A 21,852-nucleotide genomic window follows, 5' to 3' on the forward strand; every position below is an offset into this window, starting at 1 on the left:
CTGCTGCTCTCTGGTCCAGTGCCCAGCGCCGTTCTGCTCCTCTTCTCAGTGACATCACCGCTGTGCAGACTCCTCCGGGTCACACTACGCTCTACGTGACCTGGAAATGACTTTTACAATGTAAGCATATGGAGCGTCAGAACAAGGCTCCATAGGCTTTCAATCTAAAAGAGACTTTTGGTCATGCATAGAGCATAGAGTGAGGTGACTAGTCGCAATTGCGGTGACGTCACTGAAAAGAGAAGAACGGTGCCGGACAGTGGAGAGAGCAGCGGTAGTACATGCATATATAAATAAATACATAATTAATAAAAAACTTAGTGGAAGTGCTTCTTAATAGATATGAACACTCATAGCTTTTTGATACTATTTCATTACTTTTTAACATATACCTTAGGTTACAACCAGCAACATTCACTTTCAGCGTGTGTGTGTATATTTGTATGTATATACACACATACAGTATAACTAAGCATTTGCACATATATAGACCTATTCACCTACATAAAGACAAATTACCACTTTATAGGAAATCAAGCCACTTACTCTGAGTTGGATGGTGACTGTTTTATTGTAGAAGAGCTTGAATCTCCAGAATTATGTTGTAATTTTGGGGAGGATGGCACCGATGAATCTGTAAGTTCTTCAATATCTGAATGATTAGATGGTGGTTTGTTGGACTTTTTCTTACCAAAGGCTTGCTTGAAGGAACTTCGCAACTAGAAAAAAAAACAACGTTATTCGAGCTAAACTGCATAAAGGAATGGTTATTAAGATATGTTTTTCTTTTTAACTTTTTGAGCTGAAGAACATAGGGGGAACCTGCCCAGCTAGTCATCTTGTTCCCAGCTCCTTTTATCTAAAACGCTGACTACATTGGCAGGGCCTGCTCCCAATTTTATCTATACATAGATAAGGAAGCATGATTAATTGTCTTGTTAAAGAAAAACAGCTTTATAAGTCAGGAAACATTTCTGATAAACATTTCTTATTTCATATTACCCATTTGCTTATCCACACTGGTGCTGCAACAATTTTAACATTTACCAAAAATAATGTATAAAACTTAAGCCAGATGGACCAGCTGAGTGATGGCTGGGTTTGTATTTGTTTAGCAAGCGAATAGCGAAGCAGTTACATAAGTTTGCAGAGGAACCATAGATTGACCCTAAAATACAATTGGCTGCACAGTTTTGAATACAAAATAGCTGTTTTCTGGCAAAATCAAGTGTTTAATTAGTGAGCAATTTGAAAGCCGCAGTTAATGCCTGCTGGCTTTGCTAACAATTAGTATTAGTATTTTTAAAAGCCTTAGTCTTTTGCTGTAGTGTGGCACTGAATATGAATAAGCTATTAGGCGTTGATAGCCTGTATTTGTAACACCATTGTTAAGCAAAAAATACTGTAAAATGTTGATCTCCAAAAGCCATTTGAAAAATAGAAAAATAAGCATACTTTGAAATAAATGCAGAAAGAGCCAGTAATGCACATGCAAGTTTACAAGGTTTATTACTACTTTAATTGAACATCCATTAATATCACTTAACATGGAATTGACCCACAGAATTCATATTGGAATTATATAGCTGTACATATACTCCAAACCAAAAAGCAGCTTCACACAATGAGTAGTATGTCTGCAAGCTAAAATGTGCTTAAAAAGTAAGCAAAATCCACATGATGAGCGTTCACAAACTGCTTAAAAATATAACCAAATCCACATAAAGAGCATCCACAAACGCCTTAAAAACGTAACCAAAATCCACATGAAGAGCATCCACAAACTGCCTAAAAACCTAACCAAAATCCACATGAAGAGCATCCACAAATTGCCTAAAAACATAACAAAAATCCACATGGAGAACGTCCACAAACTAATCAAAATCCACATGAAGAGCATCCATAAATTGCCTAAAAACATAACAAAAATGCACATGAAGAGCATCCACAAACTGCCTAAAAACATAACAAAAATCCACATGAAGAGCAGCCACAAATTGCCTAAAATCAAAACCAAAATTCACATGAAGAGCATCCACAAATTGCCCAAAAACGTAACAAAATTCCACATGAAATGCATCGACAAACTGCCTAAAAACATAACCAAAATCCACATGAAGAGCGTCCACAAACTGCCTAAAAACATAACAAAAATCCACATGAAGAGCATCCACAAATGCCTTAAAAAGTAACCAAAATCCACATGAGGAGCGTCCACAAACTGCCTAAAAACGTAACCAAAATCCACATGACGAGCATCCACAAATTGCCTAAAAACATAACAAAAATCCACGTGAAGAGCATCCACAAACTGCCTAAAAACATAACAAAAATCCACATGAACAGCATCCACAAACTGTCCAAAATGTAACCAAAATCCACATGAAGAGCGTCCACAAATTGCCTAAAAACATAACAAAAATCCACATGAGGAGCATCCACAAATTGCCTAAAAACACGACCAAAATCCACATGAACAGCATCCACAAACTGATTCTTACTATTTTACAAAGTAAATATTGTGACCTTTCCAGGTTTGCTTCAATAAGTGTCACTGAGTGAGGCAAAACCATGTGCCGACATATGACAGTTAGAAGTTCAAATCCGCGTGGAAGAATCCGATCTGTCTTTCCTTGGAACCCAGAGCAAAAATCAAATCAGATTTATGATGCAAATTCCAAAGCAAATATATCCACAGTAAGTGCAGTATTGTTGAGTAGTCCTTGACCAATTTACTTTATACCTTAACCCCTTACCGGCATCGGACGTACTATACCGTCCAATGCCGGCTCCCCTGCTTTGATGCAGGGCTCCGCGGTGAGCCCGCACCAAAGCCGGGACATGTCAGCTGTTTTGAACAGCTGACATGTGCCCGTAATAGGCGCGGGCAGAATCGCGATCTGCCCGCACCTATTAACTAGTTAAATGCCGCTGTCAAACGCAGACAGCGGCATTTAACTACCGCTTCCGGCCGGGCGGCCGGAAATGACGTCATCGCCGACCCCCGTCACATGATCGGGGGTCGGCGATGCTTGTGAATGGTAACCATAGAGGTCCTTGAGACCTCTATGGTTACTGATTGCCCGTCGCTGTGAGCGCCACCCTGTGGTCGGCGCTCACAGCACACGTGCAATTCTGCTACATAGCAGCGATCAGCAGATCGCTGCTATGTAGCAGAGCCGATCGGGCTGTGCCTGCTTCTAGCCTCCCATGGAGGCTATTGAAGCATGGCAAAAGTTAAAAAAAAAGTTTAAAAAAATGTGAAAAAAATAAAAAAAACATAAAAGTTTAAATCACCCCCCTTTCGCCTCAATCAAAATAAATCAATAAAAAAAATATCAAATCTACGCATATTTGGTATCGCCGCGCTCAGAATCGCCCGATCTATCAATTAAAAAAAAGTATTAACCTGATCGCTAAACAGCGTAGCGGGAAAAAAATTCGAAACGCCAGAATTACGTTTTTTTGGTCGCTGCGACATTGCATTAAAATGCAATAACGGGCGATCAAAAGAACGTATCTGCACCGAAATGCTATCATTAAAAACATCATCTCGGCACGCAAAAAATAAGCCCTCAACCGACCCCAGATCATGAAAAATGGAGACGCTACGAGTATCGGAAAATGGCGCAATTTTTTTTTTTTTTTTTTAGCAAAGTTTGGAATTTTTTTTCACCACTTAGATAAAAAATAAGGTAGTCATGTTTGGTGTCTATGAACTCGTAATGACCTGGAGAATCATAATGGCAGGTCAGTTTTAGCATTTAGTGAACCTAGCAAAAAAGCCAAACAAAAAACAAGTGTGGGATTGCACTTTTTTTGCAATTTCACCGCACTTGGAATTTTTTTCCCGTTTTCTAGTACACGACATGCTAAAACCAATGATGTCGTTCAAAAGTACAAGTCGTCCCGCAAAAAATAAGCCTTCACATGGCCAAATTGACGGAAAAATAAAAAAGTTATGGCTCTGGGAAGGAGGGGAGCGAAAAACGAACACGGAAAAACGAAAAATCCCCCGGTCATGAAGGGGTTAAACCATTCATAAACTATAGTTAGAATTGTATGACCTAAGGCTAGATTTTATAAAATATATACATATCAAATATTTGCAGAACAAAAGGAGCAAAACAAAAAGGAACTATGAAGCAAAAAGTCAAAAGCAACTAAACATTTGGCTGCCACGATATAAAAGCTAACCATATTTATAGTTTGCTTATTGAAGATAAATAATTCATATTATTTAGTACATACATTGTGTTTCTTATCTTGAGCTGATCCTGAGTTACAGTACAGATCTGGATTCATGGTTAAATAAATAAACCCTAAGAGTTTAGCCTAGAGCAGATTACTGCACAGTACTTGATGATACATGTCATAATGCTAAATATTAGAGTAAGTACCATGCCGACATTGAGCCCGCATGGACTGCAAAGAGTTTTCAGGTCTAAATGAAAAATTATAAATACATTTCAGGGCTCTAATAGGCAGTAACGCCGCATCAGTCTAAAATAAGTAATACAATGTTTTAACAAAGTTATAATTTTGTATGGCTGATAGGATACATTTTAAGGAATAACAAAAATAAAATAACTGATGTTACAAAGCAAGCTTTCGAGACTACATTACTAACCTTTAGCTGTTTTTTTTTTATTTTACCCCACCATTACAGAGATGTTAGCAGATGAAGCAAAGTTTTGCCACCTAATAAGTTAGTTTTTGGTAAGTCTAAATGAGCATTAGAATAGTTTTCACTAGGAGCGTGTACTGTTTCACCTGTATGAGGTTGATCAATCAAAAGCAGGCAGCAACACTCCGAAGAAAAAAAAAGAATAACCCATCATAGCTTAGAGCAGTTTTCTTACTGTGAGGCCGGGGTCACACTTGCGAGTGCAAAGCGAGAAACTCGCGCAAGTCTCTCGCAACAATACCCGGTACTGCCGACGGCTCTCGGGAACGGAGTGTTCAGCTGCATAGAGATACATGCAGCTGAATGCTCCGGTCCCGAGTGGTGACGGCGGTGCCGGGTATTGATGCGAGAGACTCGTGCGGGTTTCTCGCATTGCAATCACAATTGTTACCCGGGCCTGAGGCCTATATTGACATTCAGCCAGGTCTCACTGCAGAGAAATTACAAGTTACTGTCAGCACAGCAGAACAGAATGTCATTACTGACACCTTGGAGCCATCATCTTTTAGCCGAAATGTGGGGGCAGTCACTGTACAGCTGAACTCACAGCTCTATGAGAGGAGAGTTAATAAAAGTATTTATAATGTGACACAGCTAAATGCAGCTGTCCTGCCTTTCCCGCACACAAACTGCCAGGAGATAATAGCTCAAAAGGTGTCAGCAACTTGTATGAGATGAGATGAGATTTGGCTGTCTGTCATTATATGTCTCACACAAGAATTTGGTGAAAGCTTAGGTTCTCTTTATAAACAACCCCGCACCCCCACCCCCCAAAAAAATTGAGCCACCAGTATATGTACTAAAAGAACAAAAATAAAAATCACTTGTTAAATACTCTGTGGTTCTGGCATCAAAGGTCCTGGCTACACATGGTACATTACCGCTGCATCCAATCACTGACTGCAGCAGTGCTAACACATCTATAGCATTTGACCATTGTGGACACGGATTGGCTGTAGCAGTCACATACTGCTATGGCATGTCATCAATAATGATATGCAAACATGTACCGGCAGCAACCATCAATTGATTGGCTCTGGAATGGCAGATAATTTTATAAGGGGTATATGATATTTAGGTATTTTAGCACATATGTTGCTCCCTCATTTTTAAGAACCTCTTTAAATGGTAAGAAAAGCTGCACTATGTTTTGCGCTGATTTACTTACTGCTTTGCCTGTCTCCGTGCTGAGCTAATCTGAGCAGGCTGAAAGGCATTTGTCTCGCGAATTTATAACTGACCGCTTTCTTCCTTCATTAGGATTAAAAGTGCATCCACAGTTGAGAAACATTGTCATCGCTAATAAATACATTCTACAGAAGCAAACGCATTTGCTGGTATATATTTAAGCATTTGTGCATTTGAATCATTTAGTTACATGCAATAAATTATGTGCCTAGTGCCAAAAAAAATGTGCAAAATTACAGCAGCCATGCTAAAAGGGGATTTAACATGCCAGACCAGTCAAGGTTCTATATTCACCTCACTTGTATTGAAGTTCACCTTGTGAGAAATGAAAATAAATGAAATGGAATGACAGCAGGTTAGTGTCGCGCTGCAGTTGATTTGCGTTTTGCTCATTTATCAGACTCAAGATTTTCGATTTGCCTGATTACATTGCATAGTAATATCTCTACTGAGATTGCAATAAGGTAGACACAATGAGCTATTCCAGCTATCACACAAATATGTTATCCCCACTGAAACGGAGTTTGTCAGACCAAATATTGACTGTTCAAACTAAGCACCGGTACATCCTTAGCATGGCCAAACAATTCAGTGCAAGTTCTTACCTACTTGTTTGGCATCTATTTTTGCCATTCTCTGGCTCCTGTAATATCAGAGCTATTAATCAAGGAAAAGGGAGTGGAGACAGATGCAAAAAATGTAGGTGGGAAGGTGAACGGAACGATTTGAATGCTTGTGCTTGGTTTGAACTCCATTTATGCCATGTGTTTTAGTGTATCTGAAACATGATCATTTAGACATTTGGCATTAGGCATGGACATACTCAGTGGCATACTTAAAACAAAACATACATTATGACTTTTAGATGGCACACTTTTCTACAAACATTACATAGCACATTTTTTGCTTCTACATTTAAGCATAGACCAACCGCGGTCCATTCTTCAGGTTAGTCATATTTATGCCCAAGGAGACTTTTAGGCTCAATATCCGATAGAGGAGCTAATAATTTAAAGATACGTTCCCACAATGAGCTTTTGGTGAGTTTTTCATGTTGCAGATTATCTGCACCATTTCGGCACCCATTAAGTAAAATAGGCTTCTTGCATTTTTTCAAAAATACGCAGCATAAAAAACTCACCAAAAAACTTGTTGCGGGAACATGGCCTTAAATGCAATGTTAGTTTTTAGCCCTGGCCTTCCCTACAGTATACAAGAGCCATGGATACAGAACTCGAAGCCCTGTAGTTCAGTGCCTAGACATTAGTGAGAAACTAACCCTTTTTTTTTAGAAAAATGGCAACTGGGAGCTCCTTTCTACTACCAACGTTTGTTTACCCCCCCATATGAACATTTCATTACTAAAATCTTACCCAATTTTTCTTTTTCTTCTTCTTGGCATCAATATCATTGCTACTACCAATGCTGGAATGACTTGTAGCGCTATTGATGCTGGAGACACTCTCAGAAGAATGCTGTCTTCTAATCCGCATGTCTGCTGAAAGAGAAACCATCCTGTCAGTGTCTATGAAGCATTTCGTCTGTGTATCAGGTCCATTTGCCACACATTGGACAACCTCATAACATGAATGAAGTCTTCCGAGCCATCCCTTCACAGATAATGTTGGGGGACAAGAAGTACAGGCAGTTGAATTCAAACTTATCATTTTGTTCTCCCACTAAATAAGCAAAAGGTGTCTGGCAGCAGCTTCCTCTATATTCTCCATCGAAAACAAGAAATCTTACATGTGGATGAGAGAGGTGACTTAGATTGCTGTCATCTGACCCGATTTGGCTAGCTTGTTTGACAGCTATCTAAGGTGTATTGATGTCTCGTCGTTCTGTCTGTATCTGGTTTTCGGCGTGACAATGCATGTCTTTGCTTTAACCCTTTGCTCCTTTCCCCATAATTTGAGCTGGGATACTGTTGGCTGTTACCTGAATGGAGCCTTCTCAGTTCCCTGTTCTGCTGCGCAGCCGTACATGGGTGGTTAGGTCTTTGCCCTGCTGAATGACCAGCCGCATGTGTGGTCCCTGGTTGCCGCTGTGGAAGCTGTCCGCGGGTTGCAGCTGGTGCATGACTTTCCACGTGTGTCAGTGCGTGCAGTCACAGCCAGGTGCCCTGAGCCTCAGTTCCTGCACTGATTGTGCTGTAATTGTTTCTGTTCATGCTTAGGGCATGCACGGTTTCACCTCCCCTGCTTTTATCAGGGTTAGGGTGTGTACTTGAAATTCTGTCCCCAGCCAATTGCTGAGGGGCAGCTCCTATATAAAGTTCCCCTGCCCTATGGGCGGGGCCTGAGATACTCACAAAGCTCCTGAACTTTGCTATGTGTGTTTGTGTTCCTGCACCTCTCCTGTCTATGTTTTGGTACCAAAGTCCTTGCCTTGATTCCTGTTTTGTCCTGTTCTGGCGCCTGTCCTGGAGGTGGTATATCAAGGCCTGAATCCTTGATCCTGTACCTGTCCTGTACCTGAACCTGTCTGAACTGTGTCTGCTGTGATTATGTTCCTGGAATCCCTCTGCATCTGGAGCCTCACACCCTGTGACTTTGAGTCTCTTGTAACCGGTTTTTCTGCTTAGCATCTACTACCCTGTGCTCTGACTACCATGCACTGTTAACCCTGTCTGGCCCACGTCCAGTACGGCGGTGCTTGCACCATCATGCTTGAGTTCCTTCCTAGGTCCGATGCCCGGAGCCTGACGACCGCAGTCTTTAACCTGATGACCGCTGCCTGGAGCTTGGAGCCTGATTACTGGTGGTGCTTGTAGGTCATGTCGGATGTCCGAAACCGAACAACTCCTGTCTGATGTCTGCCGGTGACCCTGGGTCCAGATGTCCTGATGTCCTTTCTGTACCTTGTAACTCTGCCTGTGTCCTGATGTCCTTCCTGTGTCTGAGGTCCTGATGTAACTGATGCCCTGAGAAGAACAAGATACACGGCACTCTATAGATTTGTGAGTAGAGGTGCTCAAGTAGGGTTTCCAGCCCCTAAAATCAACTGTATCAAAAAGCTTGGCACTCAATAATGCTTGTAGAAAATAAAGTCATTTATTTTACATCTGGACAAACAGATCAGCTGTAGCTTGTATCTTGCTAAATGTTTTCGGTCCTTTGTGGACCTTCCTCAGAGCAAGTTTATCTGGAGCGTAGAATCTGGACATTTAATCAGATGCATGAGTATGCTGACAATATATGTAGAGGCAAATTTCAGAGGCAGTAATGGAGACCATGACTGTGAGCAGAGTAAGCTGCTTGGGCATACGATGTGCCCACACTGTGCACGTTATGTTGCCTGGAGCGCTGGTGGCGTGCTGAGACGCTGAAGGAGTCACGTCAGTGTCCCAGATGTCTATCTGGTATTCCTGATGTCCTGCCTGTGTCCTGATGTCCTGCCTGTGTCCAGATGTCCTGTCTGTACCCTGATGTCTTGCCTGCATCCTCATGACCTCGTGTAACCTGATGTCTTGCCTGCATCCTCATGACCTCGTGTAACCTGATGTCTTGCATGCGTCCTGATGACCTCATGTATCCTGATGTCCCACCTATGTGTGCCTCGGTGATCCGTTGGTGCCTTGGGGTCCACTGCGTGGTACCCTTCTGGGAGGTGTGGAATCAGAAGCCTGGCATAGTCATGTTTGGTTTATGTACTGTGTGACTTTACTTTAGTAAACTTTACTTTCTCTATACCTGAAGTTGTGCGGTGTAATCAAGTCCTACGTGTCTCATTCCTTGTCCACATGCTTAGCTGCCACAGAACCCCGGTTTCTACCCTCCCCTAGTTCGGGTAGACCCGGGTCCTCCTCTGCAATATAAAGGGTCTGTATTGCATCCCCGGGGGATGCGCACCCCATGCCTTCTGAGGTCAGTTGGCTTTGGGGGCGTCTATGGGCTGGGCCGCATCAGCGGCTGCAGCTGATCGTGACTATTGACACCTTTAGAAAAATAAAAGTTTATCTTGGAAAAGTTCCATAACACATTGTTTAATCTTTTCTATTTGCACCAAGTCAATATTTAATAGGATAACTGAAGTGCAAGGAATAGATCCATGATTAACCATGCTCATCAGACTTCGAGAAGACCCCCTCAGTAGGTACAGGTCCTGCAACCAATAACGAGCCACTAAGCTCTAGTTGGTGACTATTTGTATTGTTTTTCTGACATATAATGTATAAATTTATATTATTAATATGACCTATGCACAGACATGCACATGTTCTGCATATATCGAGGTTGGTGCTCAGAATTTCGTACTGATGAGTCCTATGGCTTTTGAGCTACAGTAGAACTGTAGTTTACTTACAAACTAATTTTTTATCCATAGTATTAAAGTGAACATTTGCTTACAGAAGAACCCTCATATATGGAATATAAGGTAGCAACTAACAAAAAGGTCACCAATAATTCTTGCTCAGTTTTTTACCTATACTAGGTACAAGTTGAACTCTTTTATGGGGCAGAGGCCGTTTAGAGGTGTTATAATATACAGAAGCATATTTAGAGGTCTATATATATAATAACCTCTCTAGATAGGACGATGACAAGAATTCCAGTGTCACCTATCTGATGTAGTAATGCTGGTTTGGGTTCTTATTCTAAATCATGTGGCACAACCCTTTAAAGAGTCGATATTGACATTAAGGGCATTGCTAGTTCCAATAGGTGGTAATAGAGTTCTTATCATCTTTCTGCTTCATGAGGTTATTTGCATATTTCAATTTCCAGGGGAGCAATGCATGGCTTATACTATAAGTCTCCTTGTGCTGACTTGGAACTTTTCACAAGTAGAACGTTTTCCCTTTATTCTCCGAGTTCTGTATAGTCATAAATAGAAATATAGTAATTCTGCTCTGATTTACAAAGGAGTGCCGAATGCCGATAAATCAGCAAACGCTCTCACAACTTTCACTTGCTGCTTAATTGTATTATATAATTCCCAACAGCTCAATTTGCACTAACAAGAAAATATATTTAGCGGTATCCTACAGCACAGTAATATTTCTTTTATAAGAAAATCAAAAACAAAACAATAGTCTAAGGGGCCAAATACAACTTACCAACCAAGGCATTATTCTAACATTAAATGTTAGTTACTATGCATAATTATATCAGTTTATATGTAACTGCTATGCCATTTAAGCCCCCGTCACACAAAGCGAGATCGCTAGCGAGATCGCTGCTGAGTCACAAGTTTTGTGACGCAACAGCGACCTCAGTAGCGATCTCGCTATGTGTGACACGTAGCAGCGACCAGGCCCCTGCTGTGAGATCGCTGGTCGTGTCGGAATGACCTGGACCTTTTTTTGATCGTTGAGGTCCCGCTGGGTAGCACACATCGCTGTGTTTGACACCTTACCAACGACCTCATGACAGGACGTCCCTCATTGAGGTCTGTTAATCGTCATGAAATAGCTGCCATGTGACATCGTTGTACAGGTCGCCGCATCGCTGCTGCGTCGTTGGGGAGATCTCACAGTTTGACATCTCACGCAGCAACGATCCCTGACAGGTCGTATCGTTGTCAGGATCGCTTTAGCGTCGCTAAGTGTGACGGGGCCTTTACTCTCTGACTGTCCAAAGAAATTTCCAGCCCTGAGTATCAGAAAATGTCCTCAAGCCAATATCATCTTGCATCTTTTAAAGAGGACATGTCAACTGGTCAAAAGTAGACAGTGTTTGCTCTCATTTTGTCCACGCTGCTCCTGTTTGTTTGTTTTATCGGCCATATGGTTCTAGAGATGTGGACCTTTTTATATAGTGCTAATCTTTATGGTCTTCGGTAAGGGGATGTGGATCACAGGATTCTTTGTGGGCATGTTTTTCCAGGCTGCCCTGCAAAATTACCCTGTAGGCAACAGGGTAAGAACGCATAAAAGGAGCACTAGATAAAAAGTTATATATCTGGAACCGTACAGTGGATGTTATAAAAATGGAATACTCGGAAGAGTAGTGGGAATTAAATTAGAGCAAGAAATGAACAATTTTGACCTGGTGACAGGTCGCCTTTAATTTAAATCATGGTTTGCTATATAGATTGTCATTGCTTGAGCCCATAATTCTACACTGTGTAGTTATGATTACACACATCACCAGTCAAGGTCAAATAGGTAATTTGTAACTTAAAATATAAGAAAGTTCTAATACAAAGTCCAGTTGACAATAAGCATATATGAAACCAAATTCCGCAATAATTTGTCTTGTCAAGACTAAAGAAATGAATGACATTTGGACAAATTCTAAAATGCAAGAAGATTTGTTTAAAAGTAAATGCAGCCCAATGCTGGAGTAGCTCGATAGTATAAGGATTTACCTCTACTATGGTGATCTGAACCATTGAGTGCTCCTTGTATCGCAGCTTGTGCTGCAGAATTCTGAACTTTCAGCAGCTCTATTGTCTCTCGAAGCTCAATAAGCTCTGACTCCTGGAAACAAACAACAAAAAAGGACATTTTCAAAACCTGTATATAGAAAATATTATTAAGATATTTATTAGTGGAATTATACAAAATATTGAGGTAGATCAAGATCTGGATTGGATTCAGAAGATTTAGAAACTGTTAAAGTACAATTGAAAAATTTTACATGGGAAACTTGTTTTTTGATTTGGTGTATGCTGATGGACAGGTCGGGTGGCGTTGGAAGCTGATGGACAGGTATGGTGGAGGTGGAGGCTAATGTACAGGTCTGGTGGCTGTGGAGACCGATGGACAGGTCTGATGGAGGTGGAGGCTAATGGACAGGTCTGGTGGGGGTGAAGGCTGATGGATAGGTCTGATGGTACTGGAGGCTGATGGACAGGTCTGGTGGAGGCTGATGTACAAGTCTGGTGGAGGTGGAGGCTGATGAACAGGTCTTGTGGAGTTGGAGGCTGATGGACAGGTCTGGTGGAGGTAGAGGCTGATGCACAGGTCTGATGGACAGGTCTGGTGGAGGCTGATGGGCAGGTGAGGAGGAGGTTGATGGGCAGATCCTAAAGGAGGTATAGACTGATGGACAGGTCTGGTGGACATGGACGCTGATGGATGGGTCTGGTGGTGGTAGAGGCTAATGAATAGGTCTGGCCATATGCCTCTACATAATCAGCCATTCTGAGAACAGGAGAGCGGTACAGTCAGTAAAGAAAGCAGAACTAAGAAGTACGGGAGAACCTGTTATACTTATACTGTTATATTAGCACATGTCACAAAATCATGTACTCAACACATTTTCTGAAATAAAGATATAGTGGCCAACTCATTCATAATGTACCTCCAACTATTCTGCTTTATTTCATAATATACTCCTGCACATAGCCATAGAATTAAATGATGAAACTCTATGTGTCCACACTATAATGAGAGTGATATATTCTGATTTGTAGAGCACATACTGACCACAATAATAAATCCATCTTCTAATTATTCAGTGCTCACTGTAGTAGTGGTTGCATCCAGCATATTAGAAATTGTTCAAAGACACAGGGAATCTGTCACCAGGTTTTTCCTGTGTAATTTGACAGCAGAATGAGCTTGAGACAGAGACACTGATTCTAGCAATGTGTCACTTTGTTTACTGGGTACAGCAATTATAATAGAGTTTTCTCTGCTGATTGCATGAATTGGATTTACAGTGGGGAAAATACCGTATATACTCGAGTATAAGCCAAGCCGAGGCACCTAATTTTGCCACGGAAAACTGGGTAAGCTTACAGACTCGAGTATAAGCCGGGTATGCATTGTCCCCTCATCCCTGTCCTTGTATGTGTGGCTCCCCCTATTGTGTGCATGGCTCCTCCGTCCTCCCCCTGTTGTGTGCATGGCTCCTCCATCCTCCCCCCTGTTGTATGCATGGCTCCTCCATGCTACCCCTGTTGTATGCATGGCTCCTCTGTCCTCCCCCTGTTGTATGCATGACTTCTCTGTCCTCCCCCTGCTGTATGCATGGCTCCACTCCTCTCCTCCATCCTCCTCCGTCCTCCCCACCCTGCTTGCGCTGTTGCTGCACGTCCCTGCATCTCTCTATTGTCCCTGGACCGGCAGCTTCTTCCTGTGTTCAGTGGTAATGTGGTACCGCTCATTAAAGTAATGAATATACGCTCCATGCCTATGGGAGTGGAGACGCGTCCATATTCATTACTTTAATGAGCAGTACCACGTGACTGCTGAACACAGGAAGAAGCTGCCTCATCGGGAAAACAGAGAGATGCAGGGAGGACTTGTAGCGATCACGCAAGGATTGGGTGAGTATGATGTGACAGCCGCCGGGTCCTGCTGCTCCCCCTCCCCCGCTGACTCCCTGGGACAATGACTCGTGTATAAGACAAGGGGGGTGTTTTCAACATAAAAAAATGTGCTGAAAATCTCGGATTATACACAAGTATATATGGTAAGTATTTGATACACTGCTGATTTTGCAAGTTTTCCCACCTACAAAGAATGGAGAAGTCTGTAATTTTTATCATAAGAACATTTCAACTGTGAGAGACAGAATCTAAAAATAAAAATGAGAAAATCACTTTGTATAATTTGTAATTAATTAAATTGCATTTTATTGCATTAAATAAGTGTTTGATCACCTACCAACCAGCAAGAATTCTGTCTCTCACAGACCTGTTAGTTTTTACTCTTCACTCATTAGTTGGATTAATTGCTCCTTTTTGAACTCGTTACCTGTATATAAGACACCTGACCACACAATCAATCACACACCAACCTCTCCACCATGGCCAAGACCAAAGAGCTCTCTAAAGCACATCAAGGACAAAATTGTAGACCTGCACAAGACCGGGATGGACTACAGGACAATAGGCAAGCTTGGTGAGAAGATAACAGAAAAAATCTTTATTATTCAAGATTAAAAAATGCCACCAACCTGTGGCTGCACCAAGAAAAAATCAAAAAAACAAAAACACACACAAAAAAACACCGTGAAAAAACTAGGGTGGGGGAAAGGACAAATCCCTAGACAATACCTAGGTCACACCTGCCTAACAGCGGGGGTTGGCACCCTATGGGGAACGTTATGGCGCCCCCGCTCCGCATCGGCTGACCCTAGGGTCCCTGATAAACCCTAATGATCCCCAAGGGGTCCCTCTACCCACACAATGGTGTACTAAAGGTACCCCTGGAAGCTAAACATATAGCGACTAAATCTAGGGAAACCTCAAACCCCACACCTGTGTATTAAAAACAATATGAGAACATGCAGAGGGCTATTTTACGACCGCATTTTGCCAGGCAGATAATGCTGCGTATGCTTCTATCAACACTGTGGGGGGCATGCACCTGCAAGATTCCACCCCACCACAAAAAAATGCAAGTAATCGATCTATGCCTCATAACCCAAAGTCCATCAGGATGCTATTGACAGATACAGGCATATGTATATATCGATACTCATCATAAAGTGATGCGCCGTCAGCCCACTGTTCCTTAATAGCCTCAACGCGTTTCGCCTTGCTGGCTCATCAGGAGGCCCGATTTCATGTCATGTGTCTCGATGGTGCAAGATATATAAAGATTGCGATGTATGTTACCTCAGTTTTAAACAGGGCCCGCCGGAAAAAACGCCACCATAAGCTTCCTGTATCGATCCGGAAGCAGAATGGGTACTCGGCCCTAATTGGTGGAGCAGAGAGTTCTCCCTGCGGTTGCGCACGGTGGACCGCAAAATGCGTGTCACCCAGTGCAGAAAGCTGGCGGTAGATGTATGAGAGTTTAAAGGAAACGCTTACCTAATCCACTGTGGCTTCGCACCTCTAAAGGGCGCAGTCCTGATTGGTAGAGCGGAAAAGCTATTACTGCGATTGCGCAGCTTGAGCCGCAGGCTGCGTGTCACCCAGAGCCCTGACAGGAGGTGGGCATGTGCAAAGGTAGATGCGCAGCCCGATTGTCTTTCTGCGGCTGCGCAAACTTGGAGCACACCCACCTATCCATCTCCTGTCACTAGATGAATATGGAACAATACTATACTGCAAATGCGCGATGTTTGCGCACTGATGATCCGCGGTGGGACAGGGCATCATCTGTACATCGTGCAGCCAAGATAGCTGACGAGGTATGACGATCACCCTGGTCACTGATCTACACCACTGTATCACATGTATTGCAATAGTATTGTCCAACTGTGTCTAAAGATGGGCAGCATTCACTCCGGATATGCAATATTATCAAAGACACCTGCCATATGTAATGGAGTGCCACCCACAAAGACATCAGGTTACTCCTCTTATCAAGTGTCCACCGGCTGTCAGCCTCATAAACTATAGGTGGACATATCATTCCACCACAGTCATATGGGAAGGCGTAACAGAGATGGACACCATGACCCAGCCAATATCTATATCCAGTCACCCTAAAGTTCAGAATTTTATTTGAAACCCTCTGAAGAGCAAGAAGTACATACACTCATAAATTAAATCTAACCCCTACAAAGTCAATTCCAGTATGCGGACGCTGAAACTGAGGATTTCGGTTGAGACTATAACACACACTGATCTGTGCATAACCCCCAAGAAACGGGGCATAGGTCTACGGTAGAACACGAAAAAGCCTTACTTATGGCAAACAGCATTTCCCATATTTCCCTTATCCAAGGGAGATAATACAATTTGTGAAGGATGTTAGTCCAAGCATGCGGCGGACACCAAAAGGTCATAGATGTACTACAGGAAACATACAAAAGATTGCTGTTCATTAAGGCCTTTTGGGCTAATTGAGTCCATCCTAAAAATCCACTCACATTCTCTCTGTAAGATGGTTTTATCGAGGTCTCCTCCCCTCGGGTTGGGCTTAACCACCTCTACAACAGTGAATTTTAGGTTCAGGGTATCATGTGGATGTTTTAATCTCATGTGTCTGGCAAGTGGAGTGTCCCTATCATGTCTAATATCTCCCAAGTGTTCCCCCACACGCCTGCGGAACTCTCTCTTTGTTTTCCCAATATAGTCCAGGGGGCATGGGCACGAAACCCTGTACACCACCCCCGTTGATTTACAATTGGAAAAATCACATTGAAAGAAGACCTTCCCTGAGGAGGAGCTGCTGAAGGATTTGTTTGGAATCATTAGCCTACAAAATTGGCAGCTTCCACAACGGTAAAAACCACATGGCCTCCTCTCTAGCCACGTACCATCCGGTTTTGGTTTCATGTAGTGGCTATGTACTAGCGAGTCTTTCAGAGATCTCCCCTTCCTAAATGTGATGTCCGGACGAGGGCCTAGCAGATCCTTCAGGTCTGGGTCCATTCTCAGGATATCCCAGTGTTTGTTGAGAACATCCCTCACCTTCTGATGTTGGCAATCGAAGGAACCTATAATCCTGATGATGTCATTTTCAATTGGGTCATTCTTTTTGTGTAGTAATTGCTGTCTATCGATGTTAGCCGCAGTTGTATATGCAGTATGCAGCACATGTGGAGGATAGTTTTTCTCTCTAAATCTATTAAACATATCTTTTGCTTGGCTATGAAACATCCCATTTTCTGAGCAGTTCCGCCTCAGTCTAAGGAACTGGCCCTTTGGAATCCCCTTTTTAAGGGGAATTGTTGTGAATTCTGTGGCAGAGCTTCCTCCTGTGGTCACAAGTGGTACTTCGGCTGATTCTCTCTATGAGCTTCCGTTGGTGGAGGAGAGTGGTACTGCGGCTTCTGAGTTTCCTTCCTCAGGTGTTGTGGTGAAGTCGTTAGGTGCTGCTCTATTTAACTCCACCGAGTGCTTTGATCCTGGCCTCCAGTCAATGTTCTAGTATTGGACTTGCTTCCTCCTGGATCGTTCCTGTGGCCTGCTGCTCTGCATAGCTAAGTTCCGCCTTTGTTATTTTGTTTGCTGTTTTTTTCTGTCCAGCTTGCTTATTTGGTTTTCCTTGCTTGCTGGAAGCTCTGGGACGCAGAGGGTGTACCTCCGTGCCGTTAGTCTGTACGGAGGGTCTTTTTGCCCCCTTTGCGTGGTTGTTTGTAGGGTTTTGTGTTGACCGCAAAGTTACCTTTCCTATCCTTGCTCTGTTCAGAAAGTCGGGCCTCACTTTGCTAAATCTATTTCATCTCTACGTTTGTCTTTTCATCTTTACTCACAGTCATTATATGTGGGGGCTGCCTTTTCCTTTGGGGTATTTCTCTGAGGCAAGGTAGGCTTATTTTCTATCTTCAGGCTAGCTAGTTTCTCAGGCTGTGCCGAGTTGCATAGGGAGCGTTAGGCGCAATCCACCGCTGCCTCTAGTGTTGTTGGAGAGGATTAGGGATTGCGGTCAGCAGAGTTGTTTGTGAAGGGATCCAAGTGTCTCTTTGGTGTTCAGAAGGTTTCATTTTTGGGGTTCATTTTTTCCCCTTCTACTATCGAGATGGACCCTGTTAAGGTCCAAGCCATCCATGATTGGACTCAGCCGACATCTCTGAAAAGTCTGCAAAAGTTCCTGGGCTTTGCTAATTTTTATCGTCGCTTCATCTGCAATTTTTCTAGTATTGCTAAACCATTGACCGATTTGACCAAGAAGGGTGCTGATGTGGTCAATTGGTCTTCTGCTGCTGTGGAAGCTTTTCAAGAGTTGAAGCGTCGTTTTTCTTCTGCCCCTGTGTTGTGTCAACCAGATGTTTCGCTTCCGTTTTAGGTCGAGGTTGATGCTTCTGAAATTGGAGCGGGGGCTGTTTTGTCGCAGAGAAGTTCTGATTGCTCGGTGATGAAACCATGCACCTTCTTTTCCAGGAAGTTTTCGCCTGCTGAGTGTAATTATGATGTTGGCAATCGAGAGTTGCTGGCCATGAAGTGGGCATTCGAGGAGTGGCGTCATTGGCTTGAAGGAGCTAAGCATCGCGTGGTGGTCTTGACTGATCATAAGAACTTGACTTATCTCGAGTCTGCCAAGCGGTTGAATCCTAGACAGGCTCGTTGGTCGCTGTTTTTTGCCCGTTTTGACTTTGTGGTTTCGTACCTTCCGGGCTCTAAAAATGTGAAGGCGGATGCCCTGTCTAGGAGTTTTGTGTCCGACTCTCCGTGTTTATCTGAGCCAGCGGGTATCCTCAAAGAGGGAGTAATTGTGTCTGTCATCTCCCCTGATTTGCGGCGAGTGCTGCAAAAATTTCAGGCTAATAAACCTGATCGTTGCCCAGCGGAGAAACTGTTTGTCCCTGATATATGGACGAATAAAGTTATCTCTGAGGTTCATTGTTCGGTGTTGGCTGGTCATCCTGGAATCTTTGGTACCAGAGAGTTAGTGGCTAGATCCTTTTGGTGGCCGTCTCTGTCGCGGGATGTGCGTTCTTTTGTGCAGTCCTGTGGGATTTGTGCTCGGGCTAAGCCCTGCTGTTCTCGTGCCAGTGGGTTGCTTTTGCCCTTGCCGGTCCCGAAGAGGCCTTGGACACATATCTCTATGGATTTTATTTCAGATCTTCCCGTCTCTCAAAAAATGTCAGTCATTTGGGTGGTTTGTGATCGCTTCTCTAAGATGGTCCATTTGGTACCCTTGTCTAAATTACCTTCCTCCTCTGATTTGGTGCCATTGTTCTTCCAGCATGTGGTTCGTTTACATGGCATTCCAGAGAATATCGTTTCTGACAGAGGTTCCCAGTTTGTTTTGAGGTTTTGGCGAGCCTTTTGTGCTAGGATGGGCATTGATTTGTCTTTTTCCTCGGCTTTCCATCCTCAGACTAATGGCCAGACCGAACGAACCAATCAGACCTTGGAAACATATCTGAGATGCTTTGTTTCTGCTGATCAGGATGACTGGGTGTCCTTTTTGCCTTTGGCTGAGTTCGCCCTTAATAATCGGGCCAGCTCGGCTACCTTGGTTTCGCCGTTTTTCTGCAACTCTGGGTTCCATCCTCGTTTCTCTTCAGGGCAGGTTGAGTCTTCGGACTGTCCTGGTGTGGATACTGTGGTGGACAGGTTGCAGCAGATTTGGACTCATGTGGTGGAAAATTTGACCTTGTCCCAGGAGAGGGCTCAACGTTTCGCTAATCGCAGACGCTGTGTGGGTCCCCGACTTCGTGTTGGGGATTTGGTTTGGTTGTCTTCTCGTCGTATTCCTATGAAGGTTTCCTCTCCTAAGTTTAAACCTCGTTTCATTGGTCTGTATAGGATTTCTGAGGTTCTTAATCCTGTGTCTTTTCGTTTGACCCTTCCAGATTCTTTTTCCATCCATAACGTATTCCATAGGTCATTGTTGCAGAGATACGTGGCACCTATGGTTCCATCTGTTGATCCTCCTGCCCCGGTTTTGGTGGAGGGGGAGTTGGAGTATATTGTGGAGAAGATTTTGGATTCTCGTGTTTCAAGACAGAAACTCCAGTATCTGGTTAAGTGGAAGGGTTATGCTCAGGAAGATAATTCCTGGGTCTTTGCCTCTGATGTCCATGCTCCCGATCTTGTTCATGCCTTTCATATGGCTCATCCTGGTCGTCCTGGGGGCTCTGGTGAGGGTTCGGTGACCCCTCCTCAAGGGGGAGGTACTGTTGTGAATTCTGTGGCAGAGCTCCCTCCTGTGGTCACAAGTGGTACTTCGGCTGATTCTCTCTATGAGCTTCCGTTGGTGGAGGAGAGTGGTACTGCGGCTTCTGAGTTTCCTTTCTCAGGTGATGTGGTGAAGTCGTTAGGTGCTGCTCTATTTAACTCCACCTAGTGCTTTGATCCTGGCCTCCAGTCAATGTTCTAGTAAAGGACTTGCTTCCTCCTGGATCGTTCCTGTGGCCTGCTGCTCTGCATAGCTAAGTTCCGCCTTTGTTATTTTGTTTGCTGTTTTTTTCTGTCCAGCTTGCTTATTTGGTTTTTCTTGCTTGCTGGAAGCTCTGGGACGCAGAGGGTGTACCTCCATGCCGTTAGTCGGTACGGAGCGTCTTTTTGCCCCCTTTGCGTGGTTGTTTGTAGGGTTTTGTGTTGACCGCAAAGTTACCTTTTCCTATCCTCGCTCTGTTCAGAAAGTCGGGCCTCACTTTGCTAAATCTATTTCATCTCTACGTTTGTCTTTTCATCTTTACTCACAGTCATTATATGTGGAGGCTGTCTTTTCCTTTGGGGTACTTCTCTGAGGCAAGGTAGGCTTATTTTCTATATTCAGGCTAGCTAGTTTCTCAGGCTGTGCCGAGTTGCATAGGGAGCGTTAGGCACAATCCACGGCTGCCTCTAGTGTTGTTGGAGAGGATTAGGGATTGCGGTCAGCAGAGTTTCCACGTCTCAGAGCTCGTTCTATGTTTTTGGGTTATTGTCAGGTCACTGTATGTGCTCTGACTTCTATGTCCATTGTGGTACTGAATTACCAAATCATAACAGGGGATAGGGTGATGACTATTCCAGTTCAATAGACTGTTCGTACTCGTTGGTTTGCGGTATATGCTCGTCGTTAGACTTCCATTTGGTGTCTTCTTTATCAGGACATCCAAAAAAACCAATTCCTGTTTCTGAATTTCCAAGGTGAACCTTAGGCTGATCTGGTTACAATTTAACTCCATAATGAAGTTATTGAACTGATCAATGGTGCCCGTCCAGATGACAAACACATTGTCTATGAATCTGAGCCATATTGCTACAAATTCATTCCACCATTTTGTCTCATCCCCAAAGACGACAGTTTCCTCCCACCAGCCCAGGGACAAATTTGCATACGATGGGGCACATGGGCACTCCATCGCAGTGCCCCTGAGCTGGTCGTAGTACTTGCCGTCAAATTTAAATGCATTGTGGGTGAGGATGTACTTTAATAAGGACATCACGAAATTGTTATGTTCCCTACAGGCTACCGATCTCTGTTGGAGATAGTAATTTACCCCCCTTAGGCCCACCTCATGTGGAATACTGCTATAAAGGGCCTCAACGTCAATTGACCCCAACAATAAGCTGCTATCTAATTGCAGGCTCTCTAACTTCTGTAGTAAATCTGTAGTATCCCTAAGATATGAGGGAATGGCGATCACAAATGGCCGTAGGATCTCCTCTAAATACAGACCACAATTTTGGGTGAGGGAGTCCACACCCGACACGATGGGCCGTCCCTTTAGGGGGGTCACCCCCTT

The 21,852-nt window shown here is 43.4% G+C and overlaps 1 protein-coding gene across 9 annotated transcripts in view; it reads right to left on the reverse strand.

The window, feature by feature from the left end:
• Positions 1-21,852, reverse strand: part of NAV3 (neuron navigator 3) — a 1,008,138-nt gene that overhangs the window by 40,134 nt on the left and 946,152 nt on the right. For 8 of the 9 annotated variants that reach the window (XM_069764543.1, XM_069764542.1, XM_069764540.1 and 5 more), the window contains 3 exons: positions 12,188-12,299; positions 7,249-7,373; positions 547-719 (listed from right to left, as the gene is read on the reverse strand). In XM_069764543.1, coding sequence (XP_069620644.1) covers positions 547-719; positions 7,249-7,373; positions 12,188-12,299 — 410 coding nt within the window. The remainder of the gene's footprint in view (positions 1-546; positions 720-7,248; positions 7,374-12,187; positions 12,300-21,852) is intronic. The other variant, XM_069764537.1, reaches the window with a different exon arrangement.

Source organism: Ranitomeya imitator, chromosome 4, assembly GCF_032444005.1.
Source record: "Ranitomeya imitator isolate aRanImi1 chromosome 4, aRanImi1.pri, whole genome shotgun sequence".
NCBI lineage: Eukaryota > Metazoa > Chordata > Amphibia > Anura > Dendrobatidae > Ranitomeya > Ranitomeya imitator.